Source organism: Kogia breviceps, chromosome 11 (genome assembly GCF_026419965.1).
Source record: "Kogia breviceps isolate mKogBre1 chromosome 11, mKogBre1 haplotype 1, whole genome shotgun sequence".
Taxonomy (NCBI): Eukaryota; Metazoa; Chordata; class Mammalia; order Artiodactyla; family Physeteridae; genus Kogia; species Kogia breviceps.
The window spans coordinates 79,621,874-79,640,569 of NC_081320.1; the positions used below are offsets into that span (position 1 = coordinate 79,621,874).

The 18,696-nt window shown below is 36.9% G+C and overlaps 1 protein-coding gene across 10 annotated transcripts in view; it reads right to left on the bottom strand.

Moving 5' to 3' along the window:
• Nucleotides 1-18,696, bottom strand: part of LCLAT1 (lysocardiolipin acyltransferase 1) — a 201,947-nt gene that overhangs the window by 119,103 nt on the left and 64,148 nt on the right. For all 10 annotated transcript variants that reach the window (XR_010835591.1, XM_067007872.1, XM_067007870.1 and 7 more), the window contains one exon: nt 2,072-2,270. Coding sequence is in view for 9 of the 10 variants with exons in the window: in XM_067007870.1 (XP_066863971.1) it covers nt 2,072-2,270 (199 nt within the window). In the remaining variant the exon portion in view is untranslated. The remainder of the gene's footprint in view (nt 1-2,071; nt 2,271-18,696) is intronic.

Sequence of the window (18,696 nt, forward strand, 5' to 3'; positions counted from 1 at the left end):
TTCAGTTCTGCCCTCCACTTGTTTCCTTTATGAATTTAAAAACCTTCTATGGTTATTGGGTTTTGCTGTATAATTTTGGGGGTGGGGTAAGCAAAGACTGTTATTTCTTGCTTCTCTTTTTATTCCTGCAGGATTTTAAATTTCCTTGTTTTCCTTCACTACCACACTTCTAAGGGAAGCTAGCCTTCTCTATATATCTGATTCTTCCTCAGAAGCAATACTTCTCTGAGGCATCTTCAGGTCCCACTGTCTTTCTAATCACTTCCTTATATCTTGTGCTGTGAACTACTATGTCCAGATCTGTGTTCAGTATTTTAGCATTTAGCGTTAGACTTTAATTTTTCTGGGGATGCTTTTGTTTGTGCTTCCTCTACGTTTTCTATGCCTCTCTACTCTTAAGTCTCTTCCCACTCTCAGAACCCACAGGTTTGCAATGATGGGAAGGTAGAAAGAACTCTTTTAGACTTTCTCTACGTAATACCAGAACCTTCTAAATGCCTTGTCTCCTGGTCATGCTAAAGAGATGAGTGATATGTGGTTTTTACTTCCTCTGCTTGTTGATTGGATGTTTTTTGTTTTTGTAAAGATGAGGAAGATCAGGCACCTGCCATTGTCCTCCAAAAGCCGTTGTAAGAAGGCTCTTAATTATGGATTCAAACTCTTTATTAGACACGAAGCTGTTTTAATTTTCTTTTTCATTTGTTTTCATTATTATCAGATTTTGTCAGTTGTATTTTTTCTGAATGTAATTTGTTGATTTCATATATATTTTCAAGCTCATTCACATAATGTTCTTAATATTCTGTTACTTTATGTAGAATCAGGAATGATAAACAAGACATTATCATTCTTGATCAGTCTTTTTAGGGATGTGGCAGTTTTTAAAATACTAAAATATCTTTGACATTTCTGCCATCAAGAGGTGAAGTCTATATGCTCCCTCCCCTAGACTCTTTGAGGACAGTGATGGCTTCCACCAATAATGTACTGTAGATGTGATGTTTTACGAATTCTGGGGCTAGGTCATAAAATGCCTTGCAGCTTCCTGCTGGTTCTATGGGGATGTTTGCTCTAGGGAAAGTCAGTTGCCATTTAAGGAATCTGACTATCCTGAGACCACAATACTGTTCAAATGACAAAGAGAAAGAGAAAAGTATTAGCATGAAGGCAACTAAAACACAAACATGCAGTACTTCTTACTAGTCTATCCTGAGGACAATGCCTGCCCTTTGCCCTCACCAATCCTACACAGTTTCAGTACACTGATAGACACATGGTTTAGAGAGCAAAGAATTCAATTAAGAAATATTACATAGGAAACCAAAGAAGTACAGATTTAATGGATGAGGCTGTCAGGGAGTATAGTGGGTGCTTCATCCACTCATATGTGAATAACTGGTTTGAATATATTTTTAGTCTGTTCCTCACCCCTACTTCACATTACAGAGTGGAGATCAATTAAGATTTAACATGCAAGTTGAAATATCCCTACTTATCCACCACTCAGTGAACATGCTGCTTTCCTAACTATGGAAAATAAACATTTCTAGGAATTTTAATATTATAGTATACAACAAGGACAGTGAAAAGGCTTTTTTAAAAAAAAGTGATGGATTAGGTAAGTTCAGAAAACACCGGCACCTGGTATAACGCTTGGAACCAATGGTTATTCAATTACTATTTATTAGATAAATGTGAATGAATCAGTTCCTTTCAAGTACCTTATCAGTACAGACCACTTTCTGGTCTAAATTACCACAAGTATGACATGTAATAAAAAGTTACTGAACTATTAATTCATATTCTTCAAATTTTTGTCCTTCTGGGACCATATCTACTTCCTTGTGAATAGTTTATTCTCTTTCAACATAAGATGTGTCCGAAAAAGGATTAAAATAATTATCCCCTAAGGAAAAAAAAACAACTGGTGATTGTGTTTGGCTAGGGAGGGAACAAAGTGGAAATGGCTTTAATACTTAAGTGGAGTTTAGTAAGTTATTCTGTAGTTTCAGAGTGAGTACATCACATATAAAATAAATGAACAACTTATAATAATTTGTGAATAACCTACCAAATCCTGGAACACGTTTGAGAGTGGCTTTGAGGCAAATTTTCTCTAATCTGAGGTAGCTATATCTCATCAGACAATTCCACAGGAACATCCAGTCCATTCTTGTCCGATGATTCATGATAATGACACTTCTTTCTCCAGGAACAAATGCATCACCTGTTATAATCACTTTTACACCAAACATGGTCTCCAGCAATGCCTACAGAAAAAACAATACACATATTTAACAATTTAAAGTTATGATTTCCCATAGGTAAATTTTATCATGTCCTATAAATAAATCTGATTTCTAATAAGTCAAAAGCATGTTATTCTTGCTTCTATAATAAATTAAGAAACGTTAATCTGGAAGAACATGAAGGCACTGTTTCTATTTTCAGTTCTACTAATTTAAGTAAGTTTCTGGCAGTTCCCTAATTTAAAAATGCTAACTTTCATTGAAATCTTCAAGATGGATTATTAAGACAAAAAGAAAAAGTACAAAAGGCATACAAAAAGTTTCTACTGTGTAATTTTTTTCAGGTTATAAATATATAAGATTTTTAAATTTTTTAATAAAAAGAATAGTCAAGAAATTTAATACTGAACATAGGACTGAGGGAACAGAGTCAAATTTTTCATTTTATACCTTTCTGTACTAAGATTTTTTTTAAACAAATACACATATCTGTTTATTTTTTAAATATATAAAGAATGTATATTTACTAAAGTGCTGTAGCCCCAGTACCTACAACAGTGCTTGACACATAGAAGATCAAATATTTGCCAAATTTGCTTAATTAACTTTTCTGATGGCCAGGCATAAAGTATATATGAAATATTTAGAAGAAAATAAATTACAGACTGAAGTTTTTGAAAGAACAATAACATATTAAAAAGCCCTGATTTCAATGCCCATTTAAATTTCTGAATAATTTACAGGTAACAAATTTACTAGTTAATAAATATTTGACTAATAGAGAGAAAACTGATCCACAGCAGATGAAAGACAAGAAAATCGAATGTTCTCTGGCAATATTATGAAAACTTTGATCAAAGTATAGCAAAGAAACTGTGGTACAGTTATGCAATGGAATATGATACAACAATGACAACAAATGAACTATGGATATCTACAGCAACATGGACAACACACAAGCATAATGTTGAGAGGAAAAAAACACAAGAATATATACATTAAGTGTCCATATATAAATCTTTCTGAAACAGACAGTAACTAAGATATTCTAGGGATAAATATACAGATGGTAAAAATACAAGTGGATAAAAAGAAAAACAAGGAAATAACTATCTTACAAGTCAGGACAGTAGCTACTTCTACTAAATAGAAGGGTGTTGTGACTGGGAAGCTAGGTGGCTTGCTGACAATTTCCTACTTCTTGATTTGGCTGATAGTTACACTTTAAAATTATTTATTAAAGTGCCTTTATGTTTTATTAATTTTTTAGTATATTTCCAAAAAGACCTTTTTTAAAAAAAGTATGATACAAAAGAACAAATAGGACCTCAAACAGGACCAAGAAAAAAACAGGTTAAAAGGAATAATAGCTTTAAAAAAAAGATATGTTTGTTATTATGTCCACAGTATTACAGAGTCAGAGGGTTAAGATGTAAAACATGATCATTTGGGCTAAAGTAGCTACAAAATGCCTGCAGTTTCCGTCAAATTTTCAAAAGCATCCATAACCACTCAAATAGTTAGAATCCCCACCCACCCCCCACTCCAAAGTCTGGGAAGTTAAGTTCCAATGTAGAAGAGAGTTCAGGATGGAGAGGATAGGGGAGGAGCCCTCTAGACTTGGACCCACAGCAAGAAATAACCATTCTTCCACTTACAAATGTAAAGGGCTGTCAGCTACCAAAGTGAATCACTGAATTATCTGTCTTGGCCCAGATGACATGTCTGAAGTCACCATCCAAGGTTAGTTTAGATCAGCCCCACTCTGCATTCCAAATATGATATACTTTTCAGATTTTGCGAAGAACTGAAATGCAAGAAACCCTCCCGTTAACTGGTAGAAAGAGGGAGCTGACTACTAATTGTATGTTGTACTATAGAAAACAGTTAAAAATCTTAAGCCTATAATTCCCAAACACCAACTCTAACCTTACATGTGTAATTTCTAATACATGTTTCCTATGAATCCCAAAACAATCGTTAGCCTTTCGTTATAGTAAATGTCAAGATAAAAAATCCTAGACTGTAGAGGAGTATATCATGAAGTATTCTCCTCCCTGCCATCAGCACTCTATCAGAATGTGCCTGAAAGTTATATATAATCTTCTGGGCAGCCTAGATCTCTAGTTCACATTAATCATTTTTAATACCAGGTAAGACATACCTAGTCAACGTTATTTACAGCTCTTGCAAAAGCAGAATAACAAATACACTACAGAAATAAAGTTGTAATGCCTATAAAGAACTCCAGAATTCAAATATTCCAGATCAAAAACTGTTTTAAAAAAATGACACTATTCTCATATTTCTCATATTTGTTCTGTTTCTAGTACAGAAGATAACAGTTTTAGCAGTAAGAAACTAATCTTGTAAAATTTTATAATGCTTTATGTCTTAAACTGAACCAAGAGTGATAATTCTCATGACTTTTACTTAACTGGTCAAAGATCTTGCCTAGAATTAGAAATACAGAAGTAATTTCTGAGGATCTTTTATATACCACTATTTACTACCTCCAAGTGTGTATGAAAACAAAGATGAATGATCACATGATCACAGAGAATCAGTTTTGCCATTATGCCCCATGTTCCTATTTGTTACTCCAGTGGATCTTTACTTAGTCTGATGTAAGAAAGATCTATGACGTTCCTCATCTCCAAGTCTGCCTTGGCTTTTTCAGACTCAGCTTAGGCCTGGCTCCTCAAATCCTTAGCTATTTAAGGACGCGCAATCCCGAGTCATTCAGCAATCCCAAATCATTCATCAAAGACTGAGACCCCCTTTCTTAAGAGCAGCAGTCTAGACAGAAATTATATTCAGTAATCTATGTTTGTTGAACACCTGTTGTGTTCTAGGACGGGAATGGAATCAGCAAGCTGTGGAAGAGACATGTGTCCTAGATGGGGAGTTAGAAAATGACTGCTGAATTCCTACAACATGATTTATGGTGAAAGGACACAACTCCAAGTAGTTCTAATAATCTCAGTAATTAGCTAACAAACACTGTTGGAAAGACTCAGAATTTTCAGAAGCAAAAACTGCTCTGGGCACAAGCAAAGTTTGACCTGACAGTATTGATTATGCTGAACAGAACCGTCCAAAAATTAAATGAACAAGGACAGGTACTCCTCATTACAAAAATGTTCCAAGGGCGACTGAATTGCAGACTAGAAGTACTTTGCAGACTTCAGGAAAGGATTCTCAGACACACAGGTAAGTTAGACTAGGTGACCGCTAAGTCTCATCTAACTCCAAGATTCTAAATGATTTTATTGTGGTACCTCATTTAACAGAAAATGTGCCAGTTAAAAATAGTAAGGTAAGAAAAATCTCGCCAATGAAATCATTTTAATGAACAGGAGAAGCTTACAAAAGAAAAGATCATGTGTGACCATTTCTGTGAAGCAATAATTAGTCTAAATGCATTTACCCTAATTTATTTTTACTGAAAAATGATTTTTAACTGGTTGGGACTGCTTAAAATAAAGTACACCTATGGGGAGAGAAAGCTAAATTCCTTCTGAATAAAAAATGATCCTATTTGCTTCAAAATAAAAAACTCCATTAGCACCTTATGAAGGTATGAAATAAATTATAAAAGACACCCTGACAGTTTTTCCTCCATTTCTTTTAACAGAGGTGTTCACTTTCTCAAAACTAGAACATCAACTTTCTATAACCTCACTACAAGGGATTCAACTTCTATAAATTTCTAACTGAAAGCTCTCTGCTTGATATGCCACTACTGGTGAGCAAGGCAGTGAGTTACAAAGTTGAGTAACACAAGTTCTTGCAAATATATACCAACTTAACACTACAATGGTGGTTCAATCTTGCCTATATAAGCTCTGAGGACGGGTAATAAGGCAAAAGTCAGGAATAGCTGAAATTACCCTTGAATATCTCATAGGAAAGTACCTACAAGAGACCAGCACACATCAGTAAGACCAGCTCATCCTGTTTTTTCTGAATGTTGCACCAGATTTCTCCAACTGACCATCAGATCAAATTACTGGTTTGCATATTGTTTTAAACACAAGAATCACATTCAGCACCAGACCACTCACATTTCAAACATTCAGTCTCATCTCTCCACTCTCCCCATATCTACCCTAGTACACGTAATTGAAGCTGTAGAAGGTGAATAGATATGACATAATTCTGCCGTAACAGTACTGGTACTAGTAGTAACAGCAGTTGGATCAGCTATGGCAGAATTTGTCCAGTTAATTTGTCCATTTCTTCCAGAGTAATAGATTTTAATAGTGTACATGGCTGTCAGAAAAAAGACTACACTTCCTAGATTCTGCTACAGCTTTTACCTGTTCTCACCAATGGGGTGAGCAAGAGAGATTATGTACAACTTGTAATTCACTGGTCTAAAGGGAAAGCACTTGCTCTGGACTTCCTTCCCTCCCCACTTCCTGCTGAGTGGGGCAAAGAAGGGGTAGTGAACAGTCTTGACCACATAGAAGAGGATATTATGCCAGGCTGGGTGGAAGGAATCGGAGTCCTTGAGTGATATCAGGGAAAAAAGCTAACCTATCAACCTGGACTTGAGGGTGAATAAAGTTCTGCCTTTTTCCAGCCACTGTTTTGAACTTTCTTTGATAATATAGTTTAGCCTACCCCCTAAAACTTTTATAGTAGCAAGCATTTACTGCTTACTTTGGAAAGGCTATATTCATTATCTCATCTAGTCATCACAATAACTCTCTGTGGTAGGCGGTATTAGAACTTCTTTATTTATTTTTAAACAGATGAAGGAAGAGAAGTTTAGAGAGGCTAAGTAGTTTAGCCAAGTTCAAATGACTAGAAAGTGGGAAGGCCAACAGTGAAACCAAAAGTCTGTTTCTAATACCTGTACGAATAAGCAGTCTGCTTATATTGGCTTTCCAAAGAAATTAGATTGATTAGACCCTGGAAAGCATAACAATTGCAATGATTTCTACCAATGTAGTAACTCAAGAAAATCCTCAAAACTCTTAAGGTTTTGGTAGAGAGATTCAGCCAAAAACATGTAATTTATCATCAAAAAATCATACACTGTGGAAAATTTATCACATTAAAGAAAACGAAGTGTAGCAGCAACATATGACTTATTTAAAAAAATCATTTACCTCTAAATGTTTGCTTTAGAATCAGATACACATTGCTGACTCTGAAATGGATCTCAAAAGATCATCTACTCCAATTTCCTTATTGTACAGATGATGAAATAAAAACAAAGTTTTGTAAATGACTTGAAAATTTATAACTTTCAAAACAAAATGTCTGATTTTATAATGACTATAAATCTAATTATTTAACAGTCTGTAGATGACTTATTAGAAATAGCTACTTTTGATGGTTAATTTTATGTAACTGAACAATATGCTTATTTCACTTAAATATTTCATGGAGAAATGCTTTATAAATAAATGAGTAATGGTGATTAAAACAACACCACAAAATGAATATTTTACATTAAATCATATGTTTGATGGCTGCAACAAAGCACTGGGCTTCATATCTTTAAAGCTGATTTAAAAATCTAACTCTAAAAAGTCATGGCCTGGAAAGTCAACTTCTGTCCTCTAACAAAGGAAGTAGTCTTTCAGTCAAATGAAAGCCAGAAAAGAAACTAGTCAAGTTGTGTAAATCTACAACTAGGAAAGACAGTTTAGGTAGAGAATTATTATCTAATCTCCACAAGGACAGAGGTCATATGCTAGGATGGTAGACATTTAAGAGTAAATAAATGAGTGTACAGGGATCCTGCTGCTACTTTTTCAATAAACACAAGTTACAACACAAAACATCCTTCTATTAAGAGAAAGAAATTTTGCCTGAAAGATAAGGAGGATACATACTAATAATGTAGGAATTATGCAAATATTCAATGCAAAGTATTTCCTACAGGAAAAATAAAAAAAAAGGATGAGGGCCCTAACAGAGTAAGTGGCACCACACTTAACTACCCAGCTGACTTACAGGAAAATATAGTCATTATAATTACAACTTGAGGAATCTCAAGAAAGTAGTGAAACCAATAAAAGAACCCAATGTAAGTTCTAGAACTTTACAGTATTTTAAATCGAAATCAACTGTGTAAGCAAAACACAGATTAGAGATGGCAAAAGAGAGGGTCAGTGAACTTGGTGACCTGTGTAACAATCTAAACAATCTTAGACACAAAAGGATAAAAGAGTAAACGGGGCAGAAAAAAATATGTAAAGAAATAATGGCCCCAAATTTCCCAATTTGGACAAAAACAAAGCTACAGATCTAAGACGTCCAATGGAACATGGCAAAATAAAGAAAACTATACCTAAGCATATCATCATCAAACTGCTAAAAAACAAAGAAATCTTTAAAGCAGCTAGAGGAAAATGACACATTACATAAAGGGAAGCAACAACATGTATGATAGCTAACTTGTAATCAAAAACAATGGAGAACTTCAAGAGGAACATAATACAGGGGAACTTCAAAGTGGGGGTGGAGGGCCCCGCAGCAGGAGTCATCCCAGAAATGTCAGCAACATTAGCCTTCAAAAATGGAGGCAAACTTAACTTTTAATTAAATAAACACAGAATCCACCTACAGGAGCCCTCACTACAAGAAAAGCTTAAGGAAGTCCTTCAGGCTGACGGAAAATGTCACTAGATAGAAACTGTACCATACAGGAAGAATAAAGAACACTGTGGGACTTCCCTGGTGGCACAGTGGTTAAAAATCCGCCTACCAATGCAGGGGACACGGGGTCGATCCCTGCTCCGGGAAGATCCCACATGCTGCAGAGCAGCTAAGCCCGTATGCCACAACTACTGAGCCTGTGCTCCATAACTACTGGGCCCACATGTCACAACTACTGAAACCTGTGTGCCTAGAGCCTGTGCTCCACAACAAGAGAAGCCACCACAGTGAGAAGCCCATGCACCACAACGAAAGGTAGCCCTGGCTTGCCACAACTAGAGAAAGCCCGCATGTAGCAATGAAGACCCAACGCAGCCAAAAAACAAAAAACACTGTAAATGGATGATATTTAGATAAAGCACTGTTCTATGGAGTTTACTGTGTAAGTAGATGCAATATGACAATAACAGCACAAAGAATATGAGAATAAATGCACCACACTGTTACAAGGCTCTTACATTTTATATGTAGTAAAATTACTCTAGGTGGACTGTGACACACTAAGGATATACTACGTAATCCCTAAAGGCATGATTTTATAATATTTATAAAAATATAAACATATATATATATAAATTTTTCTTTCAACAAATAGAGGAGAGAATACTGCACAATTCTTGATACTAAAGTTTGAGCTAGTTTGACCCTGAGACTTCTTTATGTTTGTCCACTCATCCAAACAGTATTTACTAATATGCTCCTTGTTCCAGGTATTTCAGCAACCTATGTCTTTGGTTTCTCTAGAAAAAGAAAAGGCTTTCTATGACTATTTCTTGCCAACTTTCCTCTTCCACTGCAAGGGAATCATCTCACTAATGAAACTGATTTTATTACAAGTTGTTGGTTTCTCAGATTTCCTGCCTCCTCCACCCCGCCCAAAGTCAGGTATTCCCTGGCTTGAAAAGAACTCCAAACCTCCTTCTTTAGAAACAATCATGAGGTGCCAATGAGTTTCTTACCACCTGGAATGGTTAAGGTGCCAGGTGACTCTGACCAACCCTTGAAGGTTTTCTTATCACCTAAAGCTCTAACTGCAGCAGACAAACTGGGTTTCATCTCAACTCTGTTTAAATAATTTGCTTATGCATGTGAACTTGGGCAAATTATTAATTTTCTCAAAACTTCCATTTCCTCTTCTGTAAAATGGGGATAATGGTGGCACCTAAAATGTAGCTGTCTTATTAAAGCACTTAGCATAACAGCTGCTACATAAGTGGTCAATAGCTATGATCATCATTACCCTTGGGTTTTTAGTTTGATTTTTCCTTTTAACAAAACCTCCTAATTCTTCTCCTTATATCTGAATTAAATATGCCATACCTTACCACAGGTATTTATCGACCAGTAGGTTACAATCCCTTTAGTTTGTGCCTGTAGAAAAGTCAGCTTTAAGAACAAATAGAGAAAAGAAAATGAAAAGGAGGAGACTACTTTTAATTTAACAATATCACATTTCATAAAACAGATATGCCTGAATAAAATATTTTTAATTAACCTTGTAACAAGGGAGGAATATAATCTGTAAAATTATTCATCACAGGATTTCTTTTTAAAATATGAGGAGAGTGCACTGTAAACAATTTATTAAAATTCAATTTACAAGGAACTTTTGAGAAATGTCAACTCTATCAAGGTAGGTACTCCCCCACCAACCACTGTTTCTGGAAATCTTTCCCATCAACCTCCACCTGAGGGGTCTATAGCATCAGCATTGATACTTTCCTCTCTACATACACAACAATGGCAGTCTGCCTGAGGGGAAAAAGACAACTCATTCAAGAGAAACAGGTAGAGAAGACCCTTCAACAAGTGAAGGAAGAGTATTCCCTCCTTCTTCTCCTTTTCAGGTATTATACTCACCATCTCCACCAAGACAGGTCAATAAACCCAGTAAAATTAAGTTTCAGGTGTTGCTCAGGGAAAAGAAGGAACAGAACACTCTCAGGAAATATGACCCATTCAAGGTAAAGGAGGCTGCTTGCACGACACTTCATTTTTGGAGGAGGCACTGCTCTTAAGCAACAACAAAGGGCTGAAACCTGTTCAGTGCCAGAGAAGGGAGAAGTATAGACTGGAAACCTATAAGGAGTAACCAGCTCTCAGGGTCAGAGGGACATGTGCTCAGAGCAGTATGCACAGACCTCGTAGCAAATATCTGGCTGTTCCAAGAATTTACTATACATTTTGTATGCACTTTTACCTCACACGTTTTCAACCTAGCCCACAGACAGAAAATCACTTCATTCCTAAATTCTGTGGTTACTGGGGAGACTTGATCACATCAATGTCACAGTTTTTAAAAGTCTGTTATCTGAATCTTAATTTTTGTCATTTTATAAAATAAATGGAGGAGGTGGAGACAAGATGGCAAAGTACAAGGACATGAGCACACTTCTTCTTACAAAAACACCAAAACCACAACTAACTGCTGAAAAAGCATCGACCAAAAAAAACACTCGAACCTACCAAAAAAGATATCCTACATCTAAAGACAAAGAAGCAACAATGAGACGGTAGAACGGGCGGAAACACGATAAAATCAAATCCCATACCTGCTGGGTGGGCAACCCACGAACTGGAAAATATACCACAGAAGTTCTCTCACAGGAGTGAAAATTCTGAGCCCCACATCAGGCTCCCCAGCCTGTGGGTCTCACAACAGGAGAAGGAGCCCCCAGAGAATCCAGCTTTGAAGGCCAGCAGGGTTTTTTGTTTTGTTTTGTTTTGTTTTGTTTTTTTTGTGGTACATGGGCCTCTCACTGTTGTGGCCTCTCCCTTTGCGGAGCGCAGGCTCCGGACGCACAGGCTCACCGGCCATGGCTCACGGGCCCAGCCGCTCCGCGGCATGTGGGATCTTCCCAGACCAGGGCACGAACCCGTGTCCCCTGCATCGGCAGGCGGATTCTCAACCACTGCACCACCAGGGAAGCCCCGCCAACAGAGTTTGAAAGGAGGGATTCCACAGGGCTGGGGGAAACAGAAATTCCACTCTTGGAGGGCTCACACAAGGTCTCGTGTGCACCAGGACCCAGGGAAAAAAGCAGTGACCTCATAAGAGCCTGGGCCAGACCTACCTGCTGGTATTGGAGGGTCTCTTGCAAAGGACAAGAGACACTGTGGCTCACCGGGGGTACAAAAACACTGGTGGCGATAGTTCTGGGGAGTACTCATTGACGTGAGCCCTCCTGGAGGCCGCCATTTTCTGACCAAGACCTGGCCCTACCCAACAGCCTGTAGGTTCCAGTGATGGGATGCCTTAAGTCAAACAAACAATTGCGGGGGTGGGGGGTGGACACAGCTCCACCCATCAGGAGACAGGCTACTTAAAGTCTTCCTGAGCACACAGCTGCTGCCAGATAAACACACCCCCTGACACAGACCTGCCCAGCAGAAGGACAAGACACAGCCTCACCCACCAGTGCACAGGAACCAGTCAATCCCACCCAGAAAGCTGCATAAGCCCCTCAGACAGCATCATCCACCAGGGGGCAGACAGCAGAAGCAAGAAAACTACATTCCTGCAGCCTGCGTAATGGAAACTGCAATCACAGAAAGTTAGACAAAGTAAGATGAGAGAGGAATATGTTCCAGATGAAGGAACAAGATAAAATCCCAGAAGAAAAACAAAGTGAAGTGGAGATAGGCAATCTACCTGGAAAGAATTCAGAGTAATGATAGTAATAAAGATGATCCAAGATCTCAGAAAAAGAATGGAGGCACAGATCTAGATGATGCAAGAAATATTTAACAAAGACCTAGGAGAAATAAAGAATAAACAAACAGAGATGAACAATAACTGAAATAAAAAATACACTACAAGGAATCAATAGCAGGATAAATGAGGCAGAATAACAGATAAATGAGCTGGAAGACAGAATGGTGGAAATCACTGCCATGGAACAGAATAAAAAAGGAATAAAAAGAAATGAGGACAGATGAGGACAGTCTAAAAGCCCTCTGGGACAATATTAAATACACCAACATTCACATTATAGGGATCCCAGGAGAAGAAAGAGAGAGAGGGCCTGAGAAAATATTTGAATAGATAATAGCTAAAAACTTCCCTAGCTTGGGAAAGGAAACAGTCACCCGAGTCCAGGAAGCACAAAGATAAGCCCAAGGAGGAACACATAGTAATCAAACTGACAAAAATTAAAGACAAAAAATATAAAAAGCAACAAGAGAAAAGCAACAAGTAACATACAAGGGAACTCCTGTAAGGTTATTAGCTGATTTTTCAGCAGAAACTCTGCAGGTCAGAAGGAAGTGACATGATATACAATATTTTAAGTGATGAAAGGGAATAATCTACAACCAAGAATACTCTACCCAACAAGGCTCTCAATCAGATTCAACAGAGAAATCAAAAGCTTTACAGACAAACAAAAGCTAAGAGAATTCAGCAACACCAGACCACCTTTGCAACAAATGCTAAAGGAACCTCTCTAGCTGGAAAAGAAAAAGCCACAACTAGAAACAAGAAGATTACGAATGGAAAACCTCACCAGTAAAGGCAAACATGAAGTAAAGGTAGGAAATCATCCACACACAAATATGATATCAAACCCAGCAATCATGAGAAGATGACAGTACAAATACAGGCTATTGAAAATGCATTTGAAATTAAAAGACCAGCAAATTAAAACAATCCTTTTTTATATAGAGTGCTATTCAAAACCTCGTGGTAAACACAAACCAAAAATCTACAATAGATACGCACACAAAAAAGAAAAAGGAGTCCAAACACAACACTAAAATTAGTCATAAAATCCTAAGAGAAGAGAACAAAAGAGGAAGGGATGAAAAAAGACCTACAAAAACAAAATACAAAATTGCAGTAAGAACATACATATTGATAATTACCTTAAACTTAAATGGATTAAATACCTCAACCAAAAGACTGTCAAAAATTAAATACAAAAAAAATATATTAAAAGCAACAAGGGAAAAGCAACAAATAACATACAAGGGAATCCCCATAAGGTTATCAGGTGATTTTTTCAGCAGAAACTATGCAGACCAGAAGGGAGTGGCAGGATATGTTTAAAGTGATGAAAGGGTAAAACCTATAACCAAGATTACTCTACCCAGCAAGGATCGCATTCAGATTCAACAGAGAAATCAAAAGCTTAACAGACAAGCAAAAGCTAAGAGAATTAATAAGCACCACCAAACCAGCTTTACAACAAATGCTAAAGGAACATCTCTAGGCAAGAAACACAAGAGAAGAAAAAGACCTACAAAGACAAACTCAAAACAATAAAGAAAATGGTAATAGGAACATATATATATAGATAACTACCTTAAATGTAAATGGGTTAAATGTTCCAACCAAAAGACAAAGGCTGAATGGATACAAAAACAAGACCCATATATTTGCTGTCTACAAGAGACCCACTTCAGATCTAGGGACACATACAGACTGAAAGTGAGGGGATGGAAGAAGGTATTCCATGCAAATGGAAATCAAAAGAAAGCTGGAGTAGCAATACTCATATCAGACAAAAAGACTTTAAAATAAAGACTGTTACAAGAGACAAAGAAGGACACTACATAATGATGAAGGGATCAATCCGAGAAGATATAACAATTACAAGTATATATGCACCCAACATAGGAGCACCTCAATATATAAGGCAAATGCTAACAGTCATAAAAGGAGAAATAAACAATAACACAATAATAGTGGGGAACTCTAATACCCCATTTTATCAATGAACAGATCATCCAGACAGAAAATCAGTAAGGAAACAGGACTTAAGTGACACACTAAAGGAGATGGACGTAAGTGATATTTATCGAACATTCCATCCAAAAGCAGCAGAATACACATTCTTCTCAATTGCACATGGAACATTCTCCAGGACTGATCACATGCTGGGCCACAAAGTGAGCCTTGGTAAATTTAAAAGAACTGAAATCATATCAAGCACCTTTTCTGACCACAACGCTATATTAGAAATTAACTACAAGAAAAAAACTTTAAAAAACACAAACATGTGGTGGCTAAACGATATGCTACTAAACAACCAATGGATCTCACTGAAGATACCAAAGAGGAAATCAAAAAATACCTAGAGACAAATGAAAATGAAAGCATTATGATCCAAAACCTGTGGGACACAGCAAAAGCAGTTCTAAGAGGGAAGTTTATAGCAATACAGTCTTACCCCAGGAAATAAGAAAAATCCCAAATAAACAACCTAACCTTACACCTAAAGCAACTAGAGAAAGAAGAGCAAACAAAACCCAAAGGTGGAAGAAGGAAAGAAATCATAAAGATCAGAGCAGAAATGAATGAAATAGAGATGAAGAAAATGATAAAAAAGATCAATGAAATTAAAAGCTGGTTCATTGAAAAGATAAACAAAATTGATAAACCTTTAGCCAGTCTCATCAAAAGAACAGAGAGGGCTCAAATCAGTAAGATTAGAAATGAAAAAGAAGAAGTTGCGAAAGACATCACAGAAATACAAAATTTCATAAGAAACTACTACAAACAACTGTATGCCAATAAAATGTGCAACCTTGGAAGAAATGGACAACCTCTCAAGACTGAACCAGGAAAAATTAGAAACTATGAACTGACCAGGAAGAATCAGAAACTATGAACTGACCAGTCACAAGTACTGAAATAGAAACTGTGATTAAAAAACTCGAACAAACAAAAGTCCAGGACTAGATGGCTTCATAGGAAAATTCTATCAAACATTTAGAGAAGAGTTAACACTTATCCTTCTTGAACTATTCCCCAAAAATGCAGAGGAACAAACACTCCCAAACTCATTCTATGAGGCCACCATCACCCAGATACCAAACCCAAAGATACCACAAAAAAAGAAAATTATAGGCCAACAACACTGATGAACACAGATGTGAAAATGTGCAACAAAACACTAGCAAACCAAATCCAATAATACATTAAGAGGATCATACACCACGATCAAGTGGGACTTATCCCAGGGGATGCAAGAATTTTTCAATATCTGCAAATCAATCAGTGTAATACACCACATCAACAAATTGAAGAATAAAACCATATGATCATCTCAATAGATGAAGAAAAAGCTCTTGACAAAATTCAAAACCATTTATGATAAAAACTCTCCAGGAAGTCAGTACAGAAGGAACTAACTTCAACACAATAAAGGCCACATATGACAAACGTACAGCTAACATCATACTCTACAGTAAAAAGCTGAAAGCATTTCCTCTAAGATCAGGAAGAACACAGCAATGTCCATTCTCGCCACTTTTATTCAACATAGTTTTGGAAGTCCTAGCCACAGCAATCAGAGAAGAAAAAGAAATAAAAGCAGTCCAAATTGGAAAAGAAGTAGTAAAACTGTCACTGTTTGTAGACGACATGATACTATACTAGAAAATCCTAAAGATGCTACCAGAAAACTACTAGACCTCATCAATGAATTCAGTAAAGTTGCAGGATACAAAATTAATGCACAGAAATCTGTTACACTTCTATACACTAACAATGAAAGATCAGAAAGAGAAGTTGAAGAAACAATCCCATTTACTGTCACATCAAGAAGAATAAAATACCTAGGAATAAACCTATCTAAGGAGACAAAAGACCTGTACTCTGAAAACCGTAAGACACTGATGAAAGAAATCAAAGACACAAACAGATGGAAGGATATACCATGTTCTTGGGTTGGATGAGCCAATAGTGTCAAAATGACTATACTACTCAAGGCAATCTACAGATTCAATGCAATCCCTATCAAATTATCAATGGCATTTTCCACAGAACTAGAACAAATTTTTAAAAAATTTGTATAGAGACACAAAAGACCCCAAACAGCCAAAGCAATCCTGAGAAAGAAAAACAGAGATGGAGGAACCAAGCTCCCTGACTTCATATTATACTACAAAGCTATACTTCATCAAAACAGTATGGTACTGGCACAAAAACAGAAATATAGATCAATGGAACAGGATGGAAAGCCCAGAAATAAACCCACACATCTATGGTCAACTAATCTACGACAAAGGAGGAAAGACTATACAATGAAGAAAAGTCAGTCTCTTCAATAAATGGTGCTGGGAAAACTGTACAGCTACCTGTAAAAGAATGATACTAGAACATTCTCACACACCAGACACAAAAATAAACTCCAAATGAATGAAAGACCTAAAAAGACCCTATACTATAAAACTCTTAAGAGGAAAACATAGGAAGGACACTCTTTGACATAAAACACAGCAAGATCTTTTTCAATCCATCTGCTAGAGTAATGGAAATAAAAATAAACTAATGGGACCTATTTAAACTCAAAAGCTTTTTCACAGCGGAAACCATAAACAAAACAAAAAGACACCCTACAGAATGGGAGAAAATATTTGCAAACAAGGTGACCGACAAGGGATTAATCTCCAAAATTTACAAACAGTTCGTGCAGCTCAATATCAATAAAGCAGACAACCTAATCAAAAAATGGGCAGAAGACCTAAATAAATATTTCTCCAAAGAAGACATACAGATGGCCAAGAGGCACATGAAAAGATGCTCAACATCACTGATTATTAGAGAAATGCAAATCAAAACTACAATGAGATTTCACGTCACACCGATCAGAATGGCCATCATCAAAAAGTCTACAAACAATAAATGATGGAGAGGGTGCGGAGAAAATGGAAGCCTCCTACACTGTTGGTGGGAATGTAAATTGGTAGAGCCACTATGGAAAACAGTATGGAGGGTCCTTAAAAAACTAAAAATAGAACTACCATACGGTCCAGCAATCCCACTCCTGGGCATATATCTGGAGAAAACTATGGTTCAAAAGCATACATGCACCCAAATGTTCATTGCAGCACTGCTTATGATAGGCAAGACATGGAAGCAACCTAATGTCCATCGACCGATTAATGGATACAGATGTGGTACATATATACAATGGAATATTACTCTGCCATTAAAAAGAATGTAATAATGACATTTGCAACAACATGGATAGACCTGGAAATTATCATACTAAGTGAAGTCAGACAGAGAAAGACAAATATCATATGATATTGCTTGTATGCGGAATCTTAAAAATTAAAAGATACAAATGCACTTATCCATAAACACACTTATAAACTTATGGTTACCAAAGGGGAAGGGGGGGGAGAGGATAAATTGGGAGTTTTGGATTGACATATACACACATTATATTTAAAATAGATAACCAACAAGGACCTACTGTATAGCACAGGGAACTCTGCTCAATATTCTGTAATAACCTAAATGGGAAAAGAATTTGAAAAAGAATAGATACATGTATAATAAATAAATAAATAAGGACCCCCCCCCCAAAAAAAGGAAGCATGAGAAATACAAAATAAAATAAAATAGGGCTTCCCTGGTGGCTCAGTGGTTAAGAATCCTCCTGCAAATGCAGGGGACGTGGGCTTGAGCCCTGGTCTGGCAAGATCCCACAGGCTGCAGAGCAACCAAGCCCATGTGCCACAACTACTGAGCCTACATTCTAGAGCCTGTGAACTACAACTACTGAGCCTGCGTGCCACAACTACTGAAGCCCATGTGCCTAGAGCTCGTGCTCCGCAACAGGAGAAGCCACCGCAATGAGAAGCCCGCACACCACGACGCAGAGTAGCCCCCCGCTTGCCGCAACCAGAGAAAACCCGCACGCAGCAACGAAGACCCAATGCAGCCAAAAATAAAATAAATAAAATTAAAATTAAAATAAATAAATCAAATAAACGGAAATGCAATATAAAATTAACATTGTAAAAACTCTTCAGT